General features: G+C 37.3%; 1 protein-coding gene across 5 annotated transcripts in view; it reads right to left on the reverse strand.

Moving 5' to 3' along the window:
- Il1rap (interleukin 1 receptor accessory protein) overlaps positions 1 to 24,873 on the reverse strand; it is a 127,562-nt gene that overhangs the window by 28,650 nt on the left and 74,039 nt on the right. For all 5 annotated transcript variants that reach the window (XM_013513510.1, XM_013513508.1, XM_005383222.2 and 2 more), the window contains 3 exons: positions 12,635 to 12,920; positions 10,671 to 10,857; positions 2,789 to 2,954 (listed from right to left, as the gene is read on the reverse strand). In XM_013513510.1, coding sequence (XP_013368964.1) covers positions 2,789 to 2,954; positions 10,671 to 10,857; positions 12,635 to 12,920 — 639 coding nt within the window. The remainder of the gene's footprint in view (positions 1 to 2,788; positions 2,955 to 10,670; positions 10,858 to 12,634; positions 12,921 to 24,873) is intronic.

Raw genomic sequence — 24,873 nt, forward strand, 5'->3', positions numbered from 1 at the left:
ATAGCTCCTAATTCTTTTTAATTTCCTGAGTGTTACGGTGAATATGAATACCTTTGTCTTAGCTCTTTGCTATTTTGTATTAGTCCCCAGTTTGGGACCTAACGCTTTCAAAACCTTTGGATCCACCCTCTGGAGTGAAGAGTGTCTTTCTGGGTGCTAATCAGATGACTGGTAGTCACTGGTTCCTCAAAAGCTTCAGAGTGAGGGCTAGAAGCAGGAAAGACAAGCAAGGTGTGACAGAAAGGTCTGGAACTTTCAGCGCCACACCCCAACCTCCAGGGAGAGAAGGCTAGAAATTGATTGCAAATGGCCAGTGATTTAGTCAACCATGTCTATATAATAGAACTACAATAATCTTAAAACAGGGAGGTTTGGAGAGCATCCCACTGGTGAAGAAACACATCCACATGTGAAGTTGGAAAGTGGGTGGTGCACACCTGTACCACAGGGACAGAAGCGCTTTCACGCAGGGTCCTTTTAGACCTCACCTTGTGTACCTCTTCACCTGGGTATTCATTTGAATCTTTCATAGTATCCCTTATGAAAAACTAGTAAATGTAAGTAAAATGCCTTCCTGAGTTTTGTAAGCCACTACAGAAAAAAATCACAGAATTTAAGAAGGAAGTTGTAGGAACCATCAATTCGTAAGCACATGGGACAGAAATGCAGGGGACCTGGGGACCCACTGTTGCAACTGGTATCTGAAGGAGAAAAGCAGGGCAGCCCTGTGGGACTGTGCCTTTAAACTGTGGGATCTGTGCTAACTCCAAGTGATCAGTATCAAATTGATTTAAATGGTAGGAAACACAGATGGTATCCTCAGAGAACCGCAGGATCACTAGGTGTGGAAAACTCACACATTTGGTGACAAGCGTTGTGAGCACAGTAAAGCAAGTTTTTTCTTTATAAAGGCACTAAAAAAGGCATAATGAGTTCCTCCCATGTTTCAGGATCGATTTTTTAACTCGTGTCCTTAACTTCCAAAGCTTATACGAGATAGACTTCTCATTTACGTCATGTACAGTATAATTAATAGCTTTAATGTCTTAATTATTTCTTCTCTAAATACCTCCTTTTAGATTAGCACACAGTATAATGATAATAGGTATTTTCAATTTATAATTCATGATTATTGGAGTTATTTTTTTGGAGATATTATTTAAATATTTACCTACAAAATCCTCAGACTGTCTAGTATAGGATCCAGTTAAGTGTTTTAAATAAATGCATACACAAATGGAAAGTTTAAAGCAACAGACATCTACCTAATTGATGTTATCAGTTGCATGTCTACTCTTGAGATTACTGCTCTTTAGAATAATCTGTATTTCTAAATTGAAAGAAAAAAAACCTTCTAGTGACTTTTTTAGGTTTGCAAGATTTAGTGAACAGGTTTTAATCATGACATAGCCATATATTAACCATATGAACCCAAGATTTTATTTAAAAGCAAATTTTCCCTAATTCTAAGATGAGGATAAATACAAACCCACCTCACAGAGTTGCATGAGGAATAAATGAAGTAATACATCCAATAGTGACAGGCAGCAAGTATTAAACGCTTTGCAGCTTTATAAAAGTTAACCAGTGTTGGCTGAAAATTAGACTCAACAAATCCCTCTTACCCCAGGCTGTGTCTATCAACTGGTATATCTACAACACACCTCTTGTCAAATTTACACTTAGGTATGTACATTAGAAACAACTGCTGAGATGAATATAAGCTTAAGTAGTTCATGGCTTCTAAAATCCATTCATGTTAGACTCATTCTTGTAGTATTTGCATTCTCCTGAATTAATCTCCACCCCAGCATTACTTGAAAAGTACGCAGAGAGAAATGATTACAAAATTATTTGATTTGAATTTTATTTGTACTATGTTAAAACTGTGTTTCATTTTGTTTTCTGGTAATTTACACCAAATCTAGTGTCTGACTTGTAGAAAAAGCCCTGAACACAAGCAAGGATTTAAAGTGACTTGTTCCACTAACTCATGGAGTGTCTCTAAACGAGTGACTTCCTGTTTCTGGGAGCCAACATTTCCATTTAGTCAAGCATGAGTATGGAAAAATATTACTCACACATGTTATTTTAAACAGTATAGACATGGTGGAATTTACGGTTTGCCCCTACAAGCCACATATGCTGACATCCTTTCTCTTGATATCTAGATCTGATAGGAGTTCCAACTCTGCCAAGGAACTCTCTCTTCCATTTCCCTGGTTTTCACTCAGTTCCCTCAGTGCAAAAGCATAGTTGAGAACTGCTAGCAAATATCACCAGCAGCAGCAACAGCAACAACAGCAGTACACAGAATGATATAGCATAGTTAACCCAAACAAGTAAAACACTTTTTTGACAATAATATTAATATGATTCATTCATTCTCCATTGCTTGCCTGGAACTCCATCAACACATACGTGTATTACTTGTAATGCTGTCAATAATTAGGTAATTTTAGTTCCAGATTACAGATAAGGTAACTTGGAGAACTTCATCAAAGTCATATAGCCAATAAACAAAAGTGTTACAATCTGAACACCAATCTGCCTGGTGTACTTTGTATCCCCTATAAGCCTTATTTCATTCATTCACATATTGGAATGGTTCATTCAACTAATAATTGGTAAATGCTTACTTTGTACAAGGAATTGCTGCAGGCTCTGAGGACAGTGCAATGAACAAAAATATATCTCTTCTTACACAGTTTGTATGTAATAAATTATTAAGAGTGAGAATAAGGTTACTGTATTTTTCTTGTGTGTACTCAACATAGGACATACTTACCTACTATCTTTACGGTCACACTCCGGGTGAGGTGAAAGATGCGTCCATTTTCTGGATATGCAACAACACACGTGTAATTTCCATTATTTGAAGTCAAAGGAATGAAAAAACTTAACTCCATGCCTTCAGGCAGTACATTATGGAAATTCTTTATTAAATAACAACCCTAGAAGAAGAAAAGATGTTTATTCCTTAGCTACACTCATCACAAATGTACAAACACATCTACTCTGGCATCTAATTCTTCACAGAACAACATCAAAATAATCTATTCTGCACCTTTTCTAAAACTATTTTGGTCAATTAACTGGACAACATTTCTACAAGATGGAATAAATATCATTAACTTTTCTGCAAGAGGGAAATTAAAATTTTAAGCTGAGTTATGACTTCAAAAGCAGACCTTTCGTGTCTCAGGATCCAGTATTCAAACTGTTGGAACCCCATGCTGATCTGTGAAGCAAGGTTAAAGTTTTGAAATGATGATGAAGAAATCTTGAGCAACTGAAAACTCTGCTTTAGAAAACAACTGTTTTTTATTTTTCTGAAATTATCACTGATTTTATTAATTCAGGAACACACTCACTCTGTCAGATTAACCAGGCTCCAATGTAGATGTCATGTGCCATTCTTGTTTTCTTCTACTTTATCTTAATTTTACCATGGAGTAGTATAGACTCCAGAATTTAAATATTAAAACTTCTTATGAGCTTTATCAAGATCTAAGAATGTATTTCTGCTTCTCGTATGTTCCTACAACTCAGCTGATGTTAAAAATTTTGAGTCTGTACTATCTCATACAAAGTAATTACTCTTGTTTTGGATCTCTAAGTCTCATCAAATGGCTACATGGTTTTGTTTCTTTATTTTAGTTAAATATTCAATCTCTCACTCATGACAAAAACATGTTGAATATTTGCTTTCCAAAAAACACTTTGCTTAAACGCAAAATAAAAGATGAATGATAGGGAACAAGGAGACAGACAGGCAGGGGACCTGGGGAAGGGAAAAGACAGGGACAGGAGGGAAAAGGGGGTAAAAAGACCAGGATGCCATTTGTGTGTATAGAAATTCCCATGATGAATGCATTCATTCTGCATCACGTATAGTAATAAAAATGCCTTTGTTTTGCTTTTAAACATCATTCATTCATGGATGACAAAAAACCATTAGTTTACCTCAAAGGTCATTTACATCTTTAAAATTCTGATCTATTAAGGACTTGTAGGTTCATGTTCCTATGTGTAACTTTAATTCTGGTACATTTAAGATTTTCCCCAATTCCTGGAGCATGTATTTTGAAATATGACAGTTAATATAAGAGGCATATTTTGTAATTCTTTCTCACAGGAAATACGTCTTTTGAGAATAGCACTGAACTCTGGCTGCAAGGAGAGGATCTGATGTAAGTCTGGGTACGCTATTTTCTCAGAGCAATCTCTCCTGTTTGGATAAGCAATACTTCTGGACACTTGTCACATCAGGGGAAGGTTTTAATACCGTTAGGTTATCGCAAAGAATGAAGTCACAAAGGCCTGGACTCTTATAATGAATTTATGTCAGACTGGCTTTAAATTGAGTATAGAATGTCTATAGAACTCTGTTTGATTTTTGTGGCACCTTTCACTTAAACAGTTCAAAGATATTTTTCCTTCATTTGTTAGCTTAGCTGTTCTGAAATCCCTGTGAAGTAGACAGATCAGAGTATGTTCTGGTTTTCTAGATAGGAGAAAAAAAAGTACCACGGAAGACAGAGATATCCTAGATAGCAAATTACAGAGCTGTAACTCAGTTTCCAGACAGCTGAAGAAAAGTCTTCTACTGGCTTAACTAACACAACACCATTCCTCAGCCATCAGCTGGCAGATGCTGTACAAATTATACTGAGATATACAATTACCATGTGCTGTGTTATCTCATCCCATTCTTGCTTTTATCTCCATTTTATAAATGTAGAAACAAAGACCTATAACATGTAAGTACAAGTCAATGTTACAGCACCAGGTAGTAGCAAGACTGAAATTTGAATCTAGGTCTATTTGTTTTAATTGTGAATCTAAATCTTCGTGTCAAAACATTTGCTTCTAATTCTATGTGTTAGGTTCCCGCATACTATACGGCAGCCCTGCACCTGTGCCAACCCTGAGGCTAGCTCCAGTGCTAACAGTGTGCTGAGGCTCTGTCCTGGAAATCAGGCTGACTCCTAGGAAACTGGAAAAGCATACTTTTCAAGATTAGAAGTCAGTTAATATTACCAAACCTGTCAACAGCACTTTTTAAGAATGTGCTGAAGGAATCCATTGTGCCTATAGCATTTTGAAAACCAAACTAAGGGCAATATTTACAATCTAAAAATTTTTATGTGCCAAGAAGTCAGTATCAGGACACTGCCTGTAGTGTCTGTACTGCCTCATTAGCTCTCAAATTTTCTTATAAGCAGTTCAATCACTAGACCCTTCAGCACATGATCCTAAGACATTGGTAAATATAGTAAAGAAATGCAGAAAAATCAAGTTTGGTGAGTCTTATAATGATTTTAGAACCATTTGTTTGGAGTCCATAAAAAAAATGGAAATGAACAAAGATTTGGATACTTAAGTAGAGAACACTGCCATAAATAAGAGATGAGTTAACAGTAAGTGGATTTTTACAAAGAAACAAACACTTATGTCTGACTAAAGACAAAGAGTCCTTCTGGGTGACCCAGGACTTCCTCACTCTGAATTCAAAATAGAGAAGTTAAATAGAAGAACAACTTTTCAACCACTCAGTTGTTGCTGTGACAACCAACCCCAACATGTACGTAACAAACAGCACAAGAGTGACTTTGAAGTCCTTGAGCAGAAACAAAGCATGTGGAGAGGTGAAGCCTGTTGGTAGGGGAGTGCCATGAGGAAGCAAAGGATAAGTGTTTTCCTTCAGTAAACCTATAACATGAAAAGAACTCTGTGAAGGCACAAAACTGGGAAGGACGAGGCTCCTAATCTAACATATTTAATTTAATGGAAGATGTTCACAAATAAAATAGAACGCTTATTGGGGCAGGAGAGTGTGTGAAGAAAATCCAACAGTATATATTCAGAAAAACTTGGAAAAATCTGGGCTGGATCTTAAAGGTTAAGTACAACATAAATATTTATTGGGGAGAAGGAAAAGCATTAGAGAGAAACACTCCAGCCACAGGGAAGAGGATGAAGAACTCACCTGCCCTCTCATAGTATTTTCTGCTTCTTGTTAGACCTAAATTACTTCACTACAATGTTCTGTGTCCATATAAACCTCCTCCTTCAGAAAATTCTCTGCTGTATGGGCCAGTAGGAGGTGCATAAGTGCTCCATCTGCATGACCAGCAATCTGCCCCAACGTTTGACACACAGAGCTCTACCTATTTGTGTTCCATGATCAAAAATACGTATAAAAAAAGCAAAGGTATAAGACACGGAATAGAGGGCTCGTGGTATTTGCAATCGATAGTGAGTATACAGACAATAAAACACAGAGTGGTGGAATTTAGGATGAATGGGAAAAGACAACAACAATACAAAGATTTTAACTAAAACAAGCTCTGGAGAGTTGGGAATAGCGACTGAAGCTTTTGCAACCGAACTATGTGGATATAAAACACGTTCTACTTTGTCATGAAGTCTCCAGAAGAGTTACATAACTCAGTCACTTCCAATAAACAGACCTAAGTCTTCCCATACTTAGGAATATTTACAAAGTCCTTCCAATGGGCCAGACACTGTTAGGAACTGCGCACACAGCAGCCAGTACGAACACAAATGGCACTTGTCCCCATGGAATTTTACACTCTAGTCTACTTCATTCACTTATTTAATCAATTCCTAAGTGAAGAATGTATTGGCTCAGTTTTGCACTGTGTGCTCGGTATTGAAGGAACAGAAAGAGAAAAGGAACACACTCTCTGACACAAAAGAAAACTACAATCCCTACACGAACAAAGATGAAATGCGAACTAAGTTCCATCCAAGTACAGAATGGGTGACTGATTTGACCTAAGTTAGCCTGCAGGCTTCATGGATATTTCCCTGAATTGGGTTTTAAGTTTAAACAGTGCATTTTGAGTCCTTCAAAGCTCTAAAAGTGAGTGCAAAATGCTATGTGTTTAAGTGCATATAAGTTAACTCTGAAAGAAAATTTGACACACATGATCTTCATGCTAAAGGTCAGAAATCACCGGATAGGGAATATGGGGAAAGAGATGAGAGCAAGAACCAATCTAAGCTGTCAAACCAAGGTAAGGCAAGCATTTAAAAAACAAAGTCTATTACACAAACCTTAGACTAACTTCCCAACAATACACTCTCTGCCAACAAGGAAGCTCGGCTCGGCACTTGATCAGAAGTGTTCTTTCCTGATGGCATTTTGTCAGGAAAAAAAAAAAAAAAAAGCAAAGGTGCTGCTATTTTCTGAGATTCGCATATCTAATATCTGACCAAATCTAGTTAATTTCACAGTAAAAACTACAAGTGGGGGTAATAGCCCAATTTTAAACCTCACAATGGGTAAAAGGACAACAGCTTTTGGTAAACTGATACCAGTATGATATCGATTTTACTGAGTGGCAGTGGAGAGGATTTCAGCAGCTGTCATAAGTGTAATACATAAAACACCCAATAAAGTGGTTTTTCTGATCCTTGGGGAAGAGGAGGAATTGCTTTAGCTTTTATGAGCATTTCTATAAAATGGAATTTCAAATATCTAACCACAACAATGAGACAGAGAATTAATCCAGTAATATGAAAGTCAGGATGGCTTGCCATATTTTAAAACCCAGCTCTCCAAATAAATCTAATAATAATAGTAATAAAAATGACAACAATAACAGGATCACATTTACTTCCGTTTTTACTACTGTATATTTGGAAGTCCCTGTGTGCACAAACAACCACTGTCTAATTTGTAAACGTATTGTGTTCTAGAAGCTCCTTGACAAACCAGCTATTTGAAATTCAGTAAATCACTTACAAACCACAATTTGCTTTCCGGGCTGGTTACCAAACCTGACTTACTCAACAAACATTTACTGAGCATCAATTTACCTCCCAGAATTGTTGAATTAGAGAACTGTGTGTTCTGGTTCCTGAATTAAGGAAACCCTGTCATGCAGAAGAGAGGAGAGAAAGATGAAGTGAAGATACGCACAGGAGGAAAATGAAATCCTGTCCCATTTCCTCTGCAATTCTCGTTTTTTTTTTTGGAGGGGAGGGGGTTTTCCGGTACCAGGAATCCAACTTACGACATTGTACTTGCCAGGCAGGCACTGTGCTGCTGAGCTAAATCCCCAGGCCCCATCCTCTGCAATTCTGAAATATAAACCTGAGGCTTTCTGCTTCCTCCAATGTCACTTTGTCAGAGTCCTCTCTGATTTCCCAAGCCCTGCTACTCACAAATTTCCCTAGGACCCCCACTTCGGCTCAACACCCAGTATGTGTTTAAAGATTTCCCTACCATTCAAAGTGCCTGAAATTCTAAAAGTAAAGACTATCTGCACATCAGCCTTGGAGAGCACAGGTTTTAGAACCACAGAAAACTGACCTACAATCCCTGACTCTTCTGTTAGCATCCTGTTTTGAGAAACATAGAAAATAATAGAACACAGCACACAGCCTTTGATCATGGCCCTGTGTTCTCCGGCAAATCACTCTACTGAGCTCTACCTTGGTTTCCTTGGAAAACAAGATAACCTACTTCATAAGAATGTTGAGAAAGAAATGCAAATAGAGCACTCGGAGCAATCCCTGTGTTCAGCAGATGTTAACTCTAAGTGTTTACCTCTCTGTGGTCCCATTTCTTTATTTATTGAAAGAGGACATCCCCCTTGAAGAGATGCGGTGAGCACCACCAACGATAGCATGTAAAGTTAGCATACTGGCATATTGCCTTGGACAGTGTTAGTAAAACGTCTGCTATTTTAGCTTCTTCTTTATCTTTTCAATACAGCAGCTTTCAACTTTCAGACAACAGAAAGACAAATGTGCTGGAACTGATTACAATGAATGTTACTTTTAACCCTCGTGTTAGTAAAAGATCCCATTCCTACGATGTCAAAGTAGGAATTTCAATGAAAGGAGACCCACTGTAGGGGGGCCGAGGTCCCTCACCGGGTGCTTGAGGATGGAGGCAGAAGGTGAAACACAGAAAGCAACGTCACCACTGTTCTACAGCCTTGGAGAATGTTTTACAGCCTTGGAGAATTCAGCTGCCAAAAATATTGATTTCATTCCCACAATGGAAGAAATCTTAGAATTAAAGATACCAGCCAAGTAGGCAAGGGTAGAGAACATGCACCAGTAGCAACTTTTTTTTGTATAACCAGAGGTAGAAAAGATAGCTGTTTGCTGATTGTCATCACTTGTATGCTAGCGGGACACTGCCATGGCAACTGTTTTACATCAGTGACATATTTTTTCTCAGTCTTTTTGTGTAGACTTTAAGCTACCGTTCATCCCTTGAACAGTGTCTCTAGAGACTGACTTAACTGGCTTCTCTTCTCACTGTATTTATTCTTCTCAAGGGCTTCAAATATCATAGAGATGCATACAATTCTCTATCGCCTGCTCGGATTTCTCTCGTGCTCCACACCCACACATGTGCAACCACTATGTGATGTCACTGCCACCTACGTGCCTCACAGACACGTCTGTGAAAACCCAAAGTTTATATTTCAGAATGGCAGAGGAAATGAAATAGGATTTAATTCCGAGTACTACTACACTCAAAATCTAATTGCAAACTGCTCATCTTTAGCCAATAAAAAGTCTCTCGAAGTGAATTCTTAAGTTTTTTCATTAGCAACTTAGAGAATTCAAAATTTTCCACCATTACTGTGGAATTGTCTTTTTCCCCCTTGAATTCAGTTAACTCTTGCTACACGTATTTGGAAGTACTATACGTATTGCTACATTTTTATTTTTAAGTCTTCCTGATGAGATGACCTTTTCATTAATATGAAATGCCCTCTTTATCACCAGCAATACTCACTGTCTTAAGGTATACTACCTGATGTGTGTATACCCCTTCTAATCTTATTTTACTCAGTATTGTTTTGTATGTGTCTTCTGCATTTCATGCCCTGCAAACTTTACAGCTTTATGTACTATGTATGCATACTTGCATTGGCTCTGTCCTTCTCAATTTAGCTTTACTGCTGAAATAATTTATTTCATTCTAAGTTCTCAATGAGCTATATAATTTCTGGCCTTTTACAAATGTATTCATTCGTGTCTTAAGGTTGTTGGTGGCTGATCCCACTCATGCTGTTGAAAGCAGTTCTTAGAAACAACCTGTCACTGAGGATTGCAGCAACTGCTGGCTTGGAGGTTTTGGCCCTGGTTTACATGGTGACTTGAAGAGATCCGAAGCTATGCTGCTGGCACTTGTGTCACCTTCCAACACTTTCATTTATTAATTAAACACTTTCCAAGACCCTCAGATGTGGCAAAGACCACAGTGGATTGTGCCCACACACTAGGGCACATAAGAAGGCACGTATCAATAACAAATGACAGCACTGACTAATCAAGGAGTTAGAATTCACCAGATGAATCAGCAGCTTCTGACTTAAGTGGTGAGTGGAAGCGGGCAACATTGCTCAAAAATGTCCCACAGGAAGTCGCAGCAACGTGTCAGTTCTGGTAGTCCAGTGAGTGTCATTTAAGAAACTGTGAGCTGGAGGAAAGCAACTTTACCTCTTCCTTTTAAACAATGCCAAATGAGGAAATGGTGAAAGATTTGCATAAAAGTATTAAAGGAGAAATAAACAAAATCTGAGGATAGAAATCTCAGTCTCTACATTGAATTTAGCGCTAAAGAGCAATCAGTACTTTAGAACAGGTAAAATTTGCTCTAACTTGCTTACCATGTACCAAGTGACGTTTGGCTTGACGGTCAAAGGAAAATATCCATCCACATTTGGACAAGTGATCTTCTGAATGCCGTCTTCTATGTACAGTTTTTCCACTGGGAGCTTCATGGGAGAATTGTAACAGCTGTCTTTCTGAATAACTTCCAGAGGAAATGCAACTTTGCTGCAATATGTAGTATTCCTGAAAACAGAAACATACACTGAGTGAGTTTCGTTTGCATTTTATTTAGTACTGCAATCATATTAAAATGAACTTGATACCTCATTTATATGCATACATTTGTGTGGAAATCAAATGAGTTATGGAGGTATTTCTATATCCATTGGCATCATAGAATAAAAAAACCCATAATAATCTATTCTCAATGTATTGAACTACTTGTACTTTATATAAGAAACTAAAAGTGTATGTTTAACATTTTTCACTGAAAACATTCTCAGTATCACTCATTATTGGTAAGGTAAAGACAAGAGTGGCACATTTATGCATGGCTGATAGTAACTAAAACAATCTTTGGAAAATAACTGTTTCCAGGAAAATTTATAAAGCCTTAGGTTTTGGCCTATTAACCGTATGTCTGGAAGTTTCTGTTTGTTTCATCTGTTTGTGTTCCATTTAGTAGAGGTAGAGAGAAGTTGAAATGGATACGGCACATAATCAAAAATGTCCATGCAGTGCCATCTCAGAAAATATTGGAATAAGCAGAAAAATCACAAATAAAGATTGTAAACAAAACCATGGTACAACCATTTAAATTGTTGTCACCCCTTTAAAATCAATTGAGCATAGAACTTTTTAGAATAACTGGGAAATTGTATATGCACAGTTCTCCTTCTGCCTAGAGAGTTCCCCATCTCTAGTATCCTCTACCAATCCCATATCTGAGATTAGGACACAGATTCACACAAATAGAAGGCAATGAAAAGACATGGAGAGAGGATGATCATATAGAAGCCTAACAGAAATTTAGTGGGTATGAAATCTACCCTGCCGACTTTAACGTTAGACTTCTAGTCAGAATTGTGTAAATTTCTATTGTGTAAGCCATTTAGTCTGTGGCATTTTGTTATCGTAATTCTGGCAAACCAATATACCTGTTAAGGGACTGTGTAGAAAATTATGTTAAACAAAAAAACTAAATCAACCACACACACAAAAAAGCAGATGGGAATTTAAGAAATAAAATACAGCCTGGTAGCTAAAAAGAGAGTATAGTAAAAAGTAACCAAAGAAATAAGACTTAAAATGGTAATTCTTTGCTGGGACCTCAATTCTTTTTTGGTTTTTGTCTCATTTGCCCAACAAAACATTAATATGTTATAAAACAAAGGTAGGCATGTTGAGGTTAAAACATCATATCTACAAAGATCTTGAAGAAAAAAAATGGATTTGATGAATTTTGCAATAACGGTTAGCTGCTTTAGACTAAGTCTTAGATTCCCAGGGATGTCATGTTCACTTGCTTCTTAGGGGAACTTTGGTAGAAAAGTATAAGAGCTTCGTCCTAAATTCATTTGGTGCTTCCCAAGTGCTGTTTCTTCTATAAAGGTACTCTGAGTGTGTCTGCTGTGCCAAGCACTTTGAAAGATGCCAAGAATAACAGATATAAACAAGTTCTACTCCCTGCACTGTGTAATTCTGCAGGAAATGGAGGCCTCCAGGAGAGCCACAGACGTAGCTGGGTTCTGATGCTGCGGAAAATGAGAGAATAAACAAGGTGATTTTAGACCGCTCTGACATATGTCAGGGTCTCAAAAGGAACCACTGAGGGACAATGTTCTCAGGAGCACAGCAGTCTTCCCTGCACACGTCCTCATTCACCTCATCCAAGCCACTCAGGTAAGGCACAACTTCTATCTACATTCTTCCTTACCCTTCCCCGCTGTGTACCACACTTATGATCAGAATAGAGGTCTGGGAACCCAAGAGGAAAAAGGAAATTACTGCTAAGAGTTACCTTAACATGCAGGTATAGTTGCCTGTGTCATTGAGGAGGGTAGGCCGGAACCAGAGCACATCTTTCTCCTTACTAATGCGGTTCTCAGGGAGGCGGAAGTTAATTGGCTCCTCAAGGTCCCGGTCCTGCCGAGTCCAATACCAGATCAGCGTAAGGCCGGCCGAATGCGCTGTGCTGTAGTTAAACTTCAGGAAGTGTTCAAAGAGTGGGCACTTGATTCGAGCTGGCTCATCTTCATATACTTGGATTTGTCTCATGGTATCAAGTCCCCAGTCATCGCAGCGTTCTAGAATAATCAAAAAGAAAAAAAGGGACAGATGAGGCCTTCAGAGAAAACACTGTCTCCTCAGGATACCCAGACTTTGTCAGGAATTTCCTTCTCTGGTCATCTTCGATGACTTTCTGCTAATAAATGCATACGTTAAGAACCTCACGAGTAAAGAAATTGCTTCTCTCCATTTCTTTATTGTCTTTTGAGCATCTCTTGGATCATAATTACATCTGATAGCTTGAGTCTGTAGAACCCTACAAAGAATGGGAAAGGTATCCCCTGAAAAAGGTCATGTGCTGGTGGTTCACTTCCTGGAGAGAGTCATTTTAAAGAAGAAATTGTAACTGAAACAGCAACCTTTGTCTAGAGAGGAGAGAGGATTCCAAGTTCTACAAGTTCTCCTGCTTTTTGGACTAGACCTTCCGTGTCCAACAGGAATACAATGTGAACAACATGTGTAATTTTGGATACCTAGTTGCACACTGAAAAAAAGTTAAAAGAAGTGGATAAAATCACTGCTAAGAGTAGATATTGCTGAGCTACGCTTGATATACGCAAGACATCCAAAAACAATCAGTGAACTCTTTTGCATTTGCATTCATTTTTGTAGCATATCTTCAAAATTCAACGTCTTTTATGTGTATAGTACCCTCAACTTAGGCTAGCCATTTGTTTCTCTGGATACCATAATTAGGAGCTGGACCTTAAGAAGTCAAGGTGTTCGTGATAATTACTCCCCAGTAAGTGTCCACCATTTTATAAAGGTGTCTAGCATTTTAATGATTGAGAATCAGACAAAATTCATAATGGTTTTCACTTCTTAAGAGTTATATCTGCATGGAGGCCATATAGATGTCACCATATCAAGGCACAAGGGATTTTAGTGGTGACGGAGTTCTGTGAGGCTCCAAAAGCATTTTACAACACTATTCTTTGTTTCTAATACACATACATAGATAAATGCATACATAATATATTATATATATGTATAAGATTTTAACTTTGTAAATTCTCATTGCAGTTAACATCTAAAGCTTTTAGTTCTAGGTATAATATCGGAAAGGGTTAAACTTGTGCATATTTTAAGTAATGGTATTGTAAAATAAAATGGTCACATCGTTACTCATATCCAATGGAATGGTGATTCGCTGTACATCAATATCAACTCTAAAAAACTATAAATACACTGTCTTTTAACCATAATAAAGTCCATACTATTTTTGTCTTGAACTTGTATTAGTTCTATTATCTCCACATAAAACTTACTTTAATGGAACGTACTCTTATGTTTGATTTTTCAAAAAATCCTTTTTGTACTCTTCTCCTGAACAATATATAAAATTCTAAATATTAAAATGGGTTTATTATAATCATAATCTATACAGTTGAAATAATACATGTTTTCCACTTTGAAAATAATTTTTAAAAGTAAAGTTTTATTGGCATCCTGTTTTAATCTGAATGGGTTGCTTTTGAATGAGAGGGGTTTGGTTAGTTGAAAATTAATCATCCACATGTAAGCACTGAGGAAAGTTTTCATATCCAGACACAAAAGGTCACTCAACTATATAAACTCCTCTAGTAATACACCCAAGCTGTATATTTTAACATCAAGAAGACTCTTGCAAATGGCAGGGGGTGAGGATACAGGGAAGAATAAAAATGGGGCTGTTTTTGCAGATTCTGTCTTCCAGAACTGTCAAGTAATCATTAAAAACAGTCTCTCATCTGGAATGAAAGTCTGTTTCCCATCTCCCGAAGCTGCCCTCTCCCTATGACCCAATGGCCAAGACAATGCAGCAAAAGTCACCGTGTGGCTCACCCAGCCTGGGACTCAGTAGCTTTTCCTGTTCTGCTGGAACCCTGTTACCACTGTTAAACAGGCTGAAGAAGCTGGCTAGTGAATAAGGGGACACATGCAGGAGACCTGAGGTCTCTCTGCTGCAACGGGCCACCTCCAGCAGCCTGCATGCAGCCCAACCCTCCCACAGCTGAGCAAGGTCGAGAGAGCAAGCCAGCCTAGACCAGCTGTGCCAGGAGGCTAACAGGCTCCCGAGCAAAAACGCATGTGTCACAAATAAAATAAAGTTGTGTCACTGAGCTGTGTGGCTGTTTGCTAGGCAACCTTTTTGTAGCAGTATATGATTATTAAAACAACTAAAGAGCAGTTACTTTCCTTCTGATGAAAGCAAGGAATTCAAATCCTGAATTACAAAACCATTTGACATCTAAATAAGTACTAAATCCAAGGGAAATTAAACAGGCTGCCTTTTCCAGGCTCAACAAATGGATATTTCTTGCTAGGCTTTCATTAGAATTACTTTTTAAAATGGAACATGCAGAGAGAACTGGAAAGATCAGAAGGTTGTTTTTATCAATATCTATACAATATTTTAATAAAATCTTTTTTATATCACATTCATTCACTATACAGGATTTCTCTAACTCTTCAAAGTTACAGAATTAGCTCCTCAGCTTACAAAAAAATTGCACCCATATTTTTTTCCGATAGACACAAAGTATTTTATATATATGGTACAACTTCACTCCTTTGTTAACCTCCACTAAAACAAAACTGTTGGAGGCATACTCCCGAGTAAGGGCAAGTGCCAGGGAAAAGACAAAGGGAACACGAAAATGGCCAAGTAGTAACCAATTTAGCACATTTAAAAACACATATTCTAAACCAGTAGGGGTGAAGGCTGAGGAAGAAAGCGATCTGCATTTCACAATGTTGAAAAGATCCAGGAACTAAGAGCACACAGATAAGGAGGGAGTCAGTAGTGCTGTTTGCACAATATTTCTGGTTCTTCTCCAAGGCGTATTTTAAGATTGTATTTTTCTGCACCTTTAAAGTAAGGAGAGACTGTCTGATTTACTATGGACACAACGCTATGAGGGTCTCTTGGGATGAGTGTTTTAACAGCCAGGGAGTACTATACCAAATTCTCTTCTCCTCTGCTTTGGCAAAACTGTAAGTGGACACTGAGACTCCCTTCGCTTGGGTCTCTGAGACAATACAGAAGATCTTTGTTACTAAATCATATATAATGAGGGTTTGCTTGTTACTCGTACCAATAATACATCCTAACTTGGCAAAGGTAAATGGGTGCCTCAAAATAGAGGACATGGTAAGAGTGGTAAAATAAGAGGACCAGATGACATGTAACACACAGTTATACCCTTTCTTTCAATCTGGAACTGGACACATTTCCCCACTCAGCTGGAAGGTCAAGGTAGGACAGGGAAATGTGACCCTATTAAGTAGAAAGACCTAATAATTTTATATCAAAAGCTTTTAAACACATGTAGCCACATCATCCAATAGCAAAGGTCAAAGCTACTAACACGTTTCACAAACATTAGGAATTTCTAATCAGCTTCTTAACTTCTCTTAAATATGAACAACCCAGAAAGATACCTGAGGAAAATCTTTACTACAAAATATAGTGTGCAAGCCGGGCGTGGTGGTGCATACCTGCTGTAATCCCAGCACTTGGGAGGCTGAGGCAGGAGGACAATTGTGAGTGCGAGACCAGCCTGGGCTACAAAGTGAGCTCAAGGGGAGCCGGAACTGCATAGCAAGACCCTGTCTTAAAAATGACCAAAAAAAAAAAAATGTATATATATATATTCCAATAAAATAAAATAAAAGACTCTTGGAAAAAATTGATTATTCAAGGAAAAGAAAACATTTAAAAAATACTATCATTACCATCATCAGAGAGATGAAGAATCTATTGCCTTCATGAAGGAAGAATAGGGTGCTGTAACAAAGGGATATTCAGAGAAACAAAGAGCTGATTGAAATTAAAAGCATAATTGTAAACAGAAAACTTTAATACACGATTGTCTTGAAATTAGAATTGTGGATTTTGTGTCAATGTAGAGCAAAAAGAGAAGTACACAGTACATGGAAATAGAAAATAGCTCAGAAAATTAGAAATTTCAACCCAGGAATTCAACATCTCAAGAAGAGAAGCCATCGAAATGAGGGGAAAATAGAAAGAAGAAAATTTTCAATTAAATATTTGAAGAAGAAAATCCAGGAGCAAAGCACACACCTTCTAAATTAAAAGGATTTGTCATGCCTACAATACACAATGAGTGAACACATTTACAATACCAATATATTTTGGAAAAAAAAAAACAACACACAGTAAAAGAGAAGAATCTATGAAATATCCCTGAGTAAAAACAGGCAAAAAGTGGACACAAAAAAAAGTCAGGAGGAAAACTGGATTTGAACTCTCAAATACACAACTGGAAACTAGAAAGAAATGACGCAATCCATTTGTAGAAAAAAATTATGCCCAAATTTGAATTGAAACCTAACAAAACAATGGATTTGAAGGACACATTTTCCAACGAGGATTCCATCGTTGTAGTTCCATCATTCTATTGTACGCTTTATGGGAAGCTTCTGGGTACTTGTGCCACTGAAATTAGAGAATAAAGTGAGAGGAAAACAAGGGATCTCAGAACACAGGATCCAATTCGAAAGGCAGAAGAAAGGATATCTAGAATGATGGAGGATTCCACAATAATAGCTATGCAGCAGGACTTAGTAATGAACCAGTGTAGGCAGAAGGGGACTAATGTTACCAACGAAGAAAAAGCCACTTGAAAATTTTAAAGTGGTTTCCTAAAGACACACATTAAAGCAAGCATATGAAAAAATGCAATAAATAACTTCAAAAAATAGGAAAAGTAACATAATTAGATGTGTTTTATTAACATGCAAGGCATTAACGAAATGATTTTGAATCCAACCAAATATACAATAATATTATATTGAAAAGAATGGAGAAGGAAAGTAGAGGAATTAGCAGTTCACATAATCCTTTTACTGTAGCAAAAAAAGTGAAAATATACTGCGTAGTGTTGACTGAGTTAAAAGAGTGCAATATACACAAATTTGTTAACAAAGTATAGATAGGAAATGCCACAAGAAGTAGTCACCTCTGAGGAGGATAAGTAGTGGGAGTGAGGGAAATTAAGGCAGAGAGAATGTAATTGTTTGGGTAATAGTCTTTTAATATACTGATCTTGAAAAATCTCTTGTATGTATCTTTTAAAATAATTAAAATAATATTTAGAAAAAAGGGAAAAGTATCTACCTTGTAATAACATTGGCAAGGCCACTCTCAGTATACTTCCTCTCAGGAAGCCTTTATTACTGTAATTCCAAAAATAGAGTTGCTATTCATTAGTGTGACAGTTATTTCACTTTTGAATTATACAGTATAGAAATTCAAAGAGAAAGACAGCCGGTAGAGGCTGGAACTTTACCCTATTATGTGTGGTCTGAATGAAATCAGAGGTCACTTCCCTCTGTACTTCCTAAAGATATTCTGCTGTTCCCAGAGGCATCTCCTTTAAAACTGCACTGTTTGACCAACCTGGAATGATGGTAGATATGATATTCTTGAATGAAAATTACCATGCTTTGTGCAACCCTACTTTATAGCATATCACAGTCCACAGCACCCCAACTGGACTGCAGACCACACTGCTGTAGTGATTCTCTATTATAGGAACACTGGAAGCCCTGCTGGGGGTTAACGGTATCTTCACTAATACAGATTATCCAACACCAACATGACAGTGTGTCACTTTGGCCTCTGGAGATCTTTACAGACCTAAGCAATGATTAACAATAAGCTAAATGAGGAACCAAGGGTCACTTCTTCTTTTGAAAATTAGAAGAATCTGAGTGCGAAAGAAGAGATAGAAAAAAACAAAAGGTAAGAAACAATCTCAGCCACACTCAGGTACTCAGGCTGACGAATTCAGGAAGAAATATGAAACGAATTTTTGGTGATCACAGGGCAAACTCTGACTAGGGTACAGACTGTCTAGCTGCTCGTTAGACCTATTTTCTTTTCCTGGGTCCACATGAAAACTATTTATCACTAGTAACTTGGCCTGGGTCCTGTGATTCTGGTCAAAGAAATGCTGTATAACCTGAAATCCCTGTAGAATAATGAGTGCTTACTAGGGGACATCGGAGACCAGAAATATTTTAAAAGGGGCAGTACCCCAAGCTGCAAGGAGTCTAGATCCCTGTCACTATTCAAGAATGCCACCTAAGTTCAAGGGACTGTGATGTGAGCAAAAAATAAACCTCTATTGTGACAAGGTACTGAGATCTGCCATAGCAACTAGTCTCGCCTACTGTAACTAATAAGGGTAGATTTTTTCCTTTTATACCACGAGTTAATAAAATAGGAGCAAATTAAATTAAATTGCTTTTTAAAATAGTAATAAAGGTCCTTACATACTGAAATTTAAACACAGATAAATCATTAAAATATGCAGCTGGTTCACTTGTCTCAATATGTTTTCTATCAAGTTAAATGTGATACATTTCAGGGAAAACATAATTATACCTGCTATCTCCCTTATATTATGCTTCCTGGGTAGAATGAGTATCTCTCTAAAGTAAGTAAGATTGCTTTATGACAGAGTCTAAAAACATATTTATGAGCATTCATAAGTATTAGCAAAAATGCTAGTACTTTTGAGCTGTGTCTTTGGGGGTATTTGTCCACTTGAAATTTGTTCTGTGTAATTTTAACTTTCTCTAGCCAGCTACCTGAGGGCATTTTGTCAGAGCTTTTTAAATTATTCACAGAACAAATAAAAATAAAATCTATGGCAACAGGCTGGAGTGTCGTGTAATACCAGATTAATTATATGATGCACTCACTGTAGGCACCAGCTTCAGAAAAATCAGGGAAAGGCTGTTATGCAAATAGGTTTGTTTCTAATAACAGCAAAGGGAATTTAGCAAATTACTGGCACAGTGAATTACTTTTCTGTTTCAAATCTCCTTTCTTATCCAGTTCATTCCACAGTGGAAGTCCTTTCTAAATTGGCCCTTCAAAGTGGGGGAACCACAATGTGATCCTTCCATGCAGACAAATGATTTCTTAAAGCTGAGACTGGGTGGCACAGAGGAATCAAGGAAATGCGCAAAGCCAAGTCACTGGAAAATCCAACCCACGCTCCTGACAGCAATTAGCATTTATATAGCAGGGTATACATTTTAACTAATTAATCTCACAACACCCTCTTGGGCTTTCATGCCCATTCCCACATTACATGCCAGGAAGCGGAGACAGAGAGATTAATTGACTTACTTTTGCCTGAGTGGTAGCACAAATAAAAGCTGCCTGAACATAGATCTAGGGTGCTTGTCCCAAATCCATCCTCACACATTCAAAGCAGGATATTTCCCACAGGAGAGCCGTTCACGTATTTGTATTTATTAAATATTTATTGAGAACTTGCTGGGAGTAAGGTACTGTGCTGTGTGCTGGATTGGAGAGTCACGTAAATATAAAAACCCGGGAAGCTCAGGTACAGAAAAGAAAGTAAATATTTGAACTGCGAATGACTGAAGGTGGAACTATTTTCCATGTGTAATTATCTGCCATGTGCAACTTACATGCATTATGACTTCGGTCAAAATGCTTTTCCTTTTAAACTCTGTTTCCACATTCATAACCTACCTATGTTATAATGCTATATGAGAATTAAAGGGACTAGCATATGAAAGGAACTCAGTGACTGCGTGGTAGTCAGCTTTCCATGCTTAAGACAAAGCAACTTAAAAATAGGACAGGTTTATTTTGGCTTACGATTGCAGAGGTTTCAGTCCATGCATGGTCACTTGGGCCTGTAGCGAAACTGTACATCATGGTGGGAACGTGTGGTGGAGAAGGCTGATTGACCTTAGGGTGGCTACGATGCACATGGAGACAAAGAGGAAGAGAACAAGGTCCCAACATCCCCTAGCAATGTAATTTTCTCCCACTAGGTCCCTTAAAACGTCCAACCCCTTCCAAGAGAGCGGCCTGGTGAGCAAGTCTTCCACGGATGGGCTTTGGGCCTACATTCAAGATTTAAACTCTGTCAATATATTAGCTGAATCTGCACGACAAATCTGAATGCATTACACTCCGTCAACAAGTCAATAATCTTCATTAAAAGAGAGACACATACACACAATAAGTGAATTAAATGAATTAATGTAACAAGGACCTAGAAGCTGTTTTTGATAAAAAGACTGACTTTTCTCTTGGTCTTGCTGATGCCCAAAGTATAATTAAAAACAGGATAAAAGCTCAGCCTCTCTGTTTTCATTTTGTATCTGTCTCTTTTCTCCCTTAATCTCTGGGTCAGAATCCTGCTCAACTATTCATGTAGAAATGTTATTCATGTAAGAGATGCCTGTTTAAAAGCTGATAATAAAAGATTGATGAGCCCTAAATGTTAACCTCTTTCACATTTCTTCAACACTGAAGACATTAAGAAAAAGAGTAAAACTAAGGTATTTTCAAGACTCTGGAGTCAGCAAGCCTGGCACCCCATAAGTCTGCCCTCTTAAGCAGAAGCAGTTACCCCAAGGATGGGAACAGAGGCTTCCCCCTAAGCAGGAGCAATCATTTCACCATGGGAACCAAATCACCCCTGCAAATTATAATGACTTTTCCAGGACCTTGTAGAACCAAACCTGAGATAAGGATCAACCAGACTACTGTCCGACCAAGACTGCTGAACTATACATACCACTTGTTCCCTACCCCAACTCTTTGTTTATTTAAACCTGAAGCTCTTGTCAGTATCTCCAAAGATAGAGCTGAAGATACTGTGTCTGCTTATCTTGCCAGTATGGCTATACTGAATATTAATGTTTTTCTTCTCTTCTTTTTTTTTTAATTTTAAATTTAAGTTTTCTGTATAAATTTAAAAATTAAAAAAAAATCAATACTCTGGTTTCTCTTCAGATTGCATAAATCTTTCCCCTTTTAAAAGTATCAATTTATTGTAAACAATTTAAACAAAAGGAAAGAAAAAAATGGGATGAGGGAAAAGAGAAAAGAGAGAAAGTAGCAAAAAATATGTATACATGCATACACAGGATAGCTGAGATAGTTGTACTACTGGTTTCTATTGCTTTATTGAAAGGAACAGTTCATGTCTAATTGTTTGATCAATCCTACATGCCTATATTTGTTTATCTGAGTAACCAAGCTGAAGATACCAATATGTAATGCAACAACCATTGGTAATTTCCTATCACCTTGTCTGAAATTCTGCATTGTTTGTATTGTTCTTGTCTTGTTTTGTAAATATCTCTGTGTTTGTGAATATGTTTTAGTTCTTTTATCTTTAAAATAAAAAACTAAAATATGCACAATACAGTTTCATGATCAAAACATGTGAGTAGTCTATGAAGACAGGAGACACCTTGATCTTACATTGCTATTTTGGATTCCATATATGGTTTTTATGTCTCTTCCAAGAGAAATCATAGAACAGTTGTCTTATTTTATAGTAACCAGTTTTGTTTAGGATTTCCTTATCACAAAGAATTCCTAATTACTTATTAGAGGGGAGTCAAAGGAAAAAGTATTAGGAAACAAAGAGGCCCCTTCCCTACTTGTCACTCTTCTCTTCTGAAAGCCTTCTGTACATAAGCTATTTGAACCTCCCAAACCATTTACAAATGAGTTCTCAAAAATTGAAGAAAAAAGTTTAGCATCCAAAAGTGTTATTTGTACAGTGACTATACAATATATATTGAATGTATATGCACACATATCTTAAAGATAAGGTTCTCCAAAGGCTTTCGACATTCTATCACCCACACGCTTGGTGGTCTGTCCCAGTTGTCCATACTCTTGAGTAGGTGTGAGACAATCATATGCTATCTTGTATTCCTGGTCAAATGCATCTATAACAATATTTTCTCTACCCACTGCCACAAGTGAGAGAAACATATTTCTCTGTGTAAACTCCTCTGTCTTTTAAACTGTGGACACTTACTCAGCGTCTCTAAAATCTGACTCATTGGTCCAAAGATATCATTCATTTTAACACTTTTAACCATACTTTTCAATAGTTCCTGACTAAGTTATGACTTTTTTGCAATAAATGGACCATTGGATACTTTTGAGTGTGGGTGTTCCACAGAGGTGTACAGTGGCTTCCCTGGATCTTGACGTAATTTCACATTGTCCTGTAACATTTGCATTAAAACATATTTGCTATCTTCAGATATACAATGGCAGGGAATCTTTACAAACTCGTTACAATGCTCAGAAGAAAGAATCAATCCAGGTAAGTTATTAGGCAAATCAAGTCATCTGAAATACCACACCAGGTTCCAAAAAACAATTGGATGATGGTCTATAAAGTCTGCCACCATTATTGCATGCACCTTCATTTTCCAATAAGGTCTCAAGTTCCTTCCATACCACTAACGGACTAAGATATGGGACAGTGACAGGATCTGGACCTGGAATGTGTCATTCTAATCCCAAAGAATCGGTAGCTCCTTATAAGCTAGCTGGCAGGCTGCCTGTAGGAATGAGCTTCTATCCTCCAGGATCTTCTTTATCCAAGGGTCCATAAGTACTAACACTCCTGGTCATTGTAACTAATGGACATTTTGACAAAACTGTTTTTGATTTATTAGCAGGGATCTGAATACTTCAGGCACAGGAATTTTCTTGCAGTTTAAATATTTGATTTTTTTTTTGAGGGATGAGGGTATATCTGGGTAGTTGGGATTCTCAAAATTCATAACCTAAGGCTGCAGTAACATTAACTAAACAAAGCTTATACACAGAAGCATTGCAGCATATCACATTATATTATACTATATTACTTATATTATACTATACTATATTATATTATTATATGTTGTATTACTATAAACAAAGTGGATGGTAGAGACAGCATTCCTGACACTGGGCTGAAGTCAGTCAGTACCTGTTTACATTCCAAACATTGAAACACTGTAGACGAGGTCCCTTTAAAAAATCTTCTCCTCAGTTTCAAAATGACTATTTTTGTATGTAGGCATTTAATCCATTTTGATTTGACTTTAGTACCGGGCGAGAAATAGATATCTAGTTTTAATCTCCAGCAGAGACTTTAAAATTATTGGAAGATAATATAAGGGAAACACTTCAAGCTACTGGCACAGGTGAAGGCCTTTGGAGCAGAACTCCAATGGCACAGAAAATGATATCAACAAACAACAAGGAATTACTTAAAATGAAAGCCTTCTGTACGGGAAAGATAACAATCAGCTAGGTGAAAAAGACAACCTACAGAATGGGAAAGTATTTTGCCAGCAACTCTTCTGATAAAGAACAAATAACTAGAACATACAAAGAGCTCAAAAAAGTAATCCTGTCCTAAACTAATGACTCAATAAAAATGGACACAGACAAACACCATAAACACTTCTCAGAAGAAGTACAAATGGCCAATAAGGCCATGAAAACATGTCTATCATCTTCAGCCACTAGGGAATACAAACCAGAACAACTCTTGAGATTCTATCTTACCCCAATCAGTAAGGCTATCACCAAGAACATAAAAAAACAACAAATGCTGATGAAGATGTGAAGATAAAAGGAAACTTGCTACACTGTTGTTGGAAATTTAAACAAGTACAACCACTATGGAAATCAGTATGGAGACTGCTCAAAAATGTAAAAATACCAATTTCATTAGACCCAGCAATATCCGTCTCCTAGGAATACTCTTGAAAGAATTACAGACATCAAAATACACAGTTACATGCATACCCATGTTTATAGCAGCTCAATTCATAACAGCTAAGCTCTGGAAACAGCCTAGATATCCAACAGATGGAAAAAGAAAATGTAGTCACATACACAATAGAATGTTATCAGCCATAAAAAAATGAAATCATAATACCTTCAGGAAAGTGAATAGACTATGAGACCATAATGCTAAGTAAAATAATTCAAATACAGAGGGTACCACATTGCATGGTTTCTTTTATCTAAGAAACCTAAAATATAAATAAATTAATAAAATATAGAAGAGATGGTAGAAAACTAAAGACAGACATTTTAGAGATGGGTAAGGGTGGTAAGGGAACAAAAAAAATTACAGTTATATATATATCCACCATTAT

Source organism: Chinchilla lanigera, unplaced genomic scaffold (genome assembly GCF_000276665.1).
Source record: "Chinchilla lanigera isolate Chin_1 unplaced genomic scaffold, ChiLan1.0 scaffold00019, whole genome shotgun sequence".
Classification (NCBI taxonomy): Eukaryota; Metazoa; Chordata; class Mammalia; order Rodentia; family Chinchillidae; genus Chinchilla; species Chinchilla lanigera.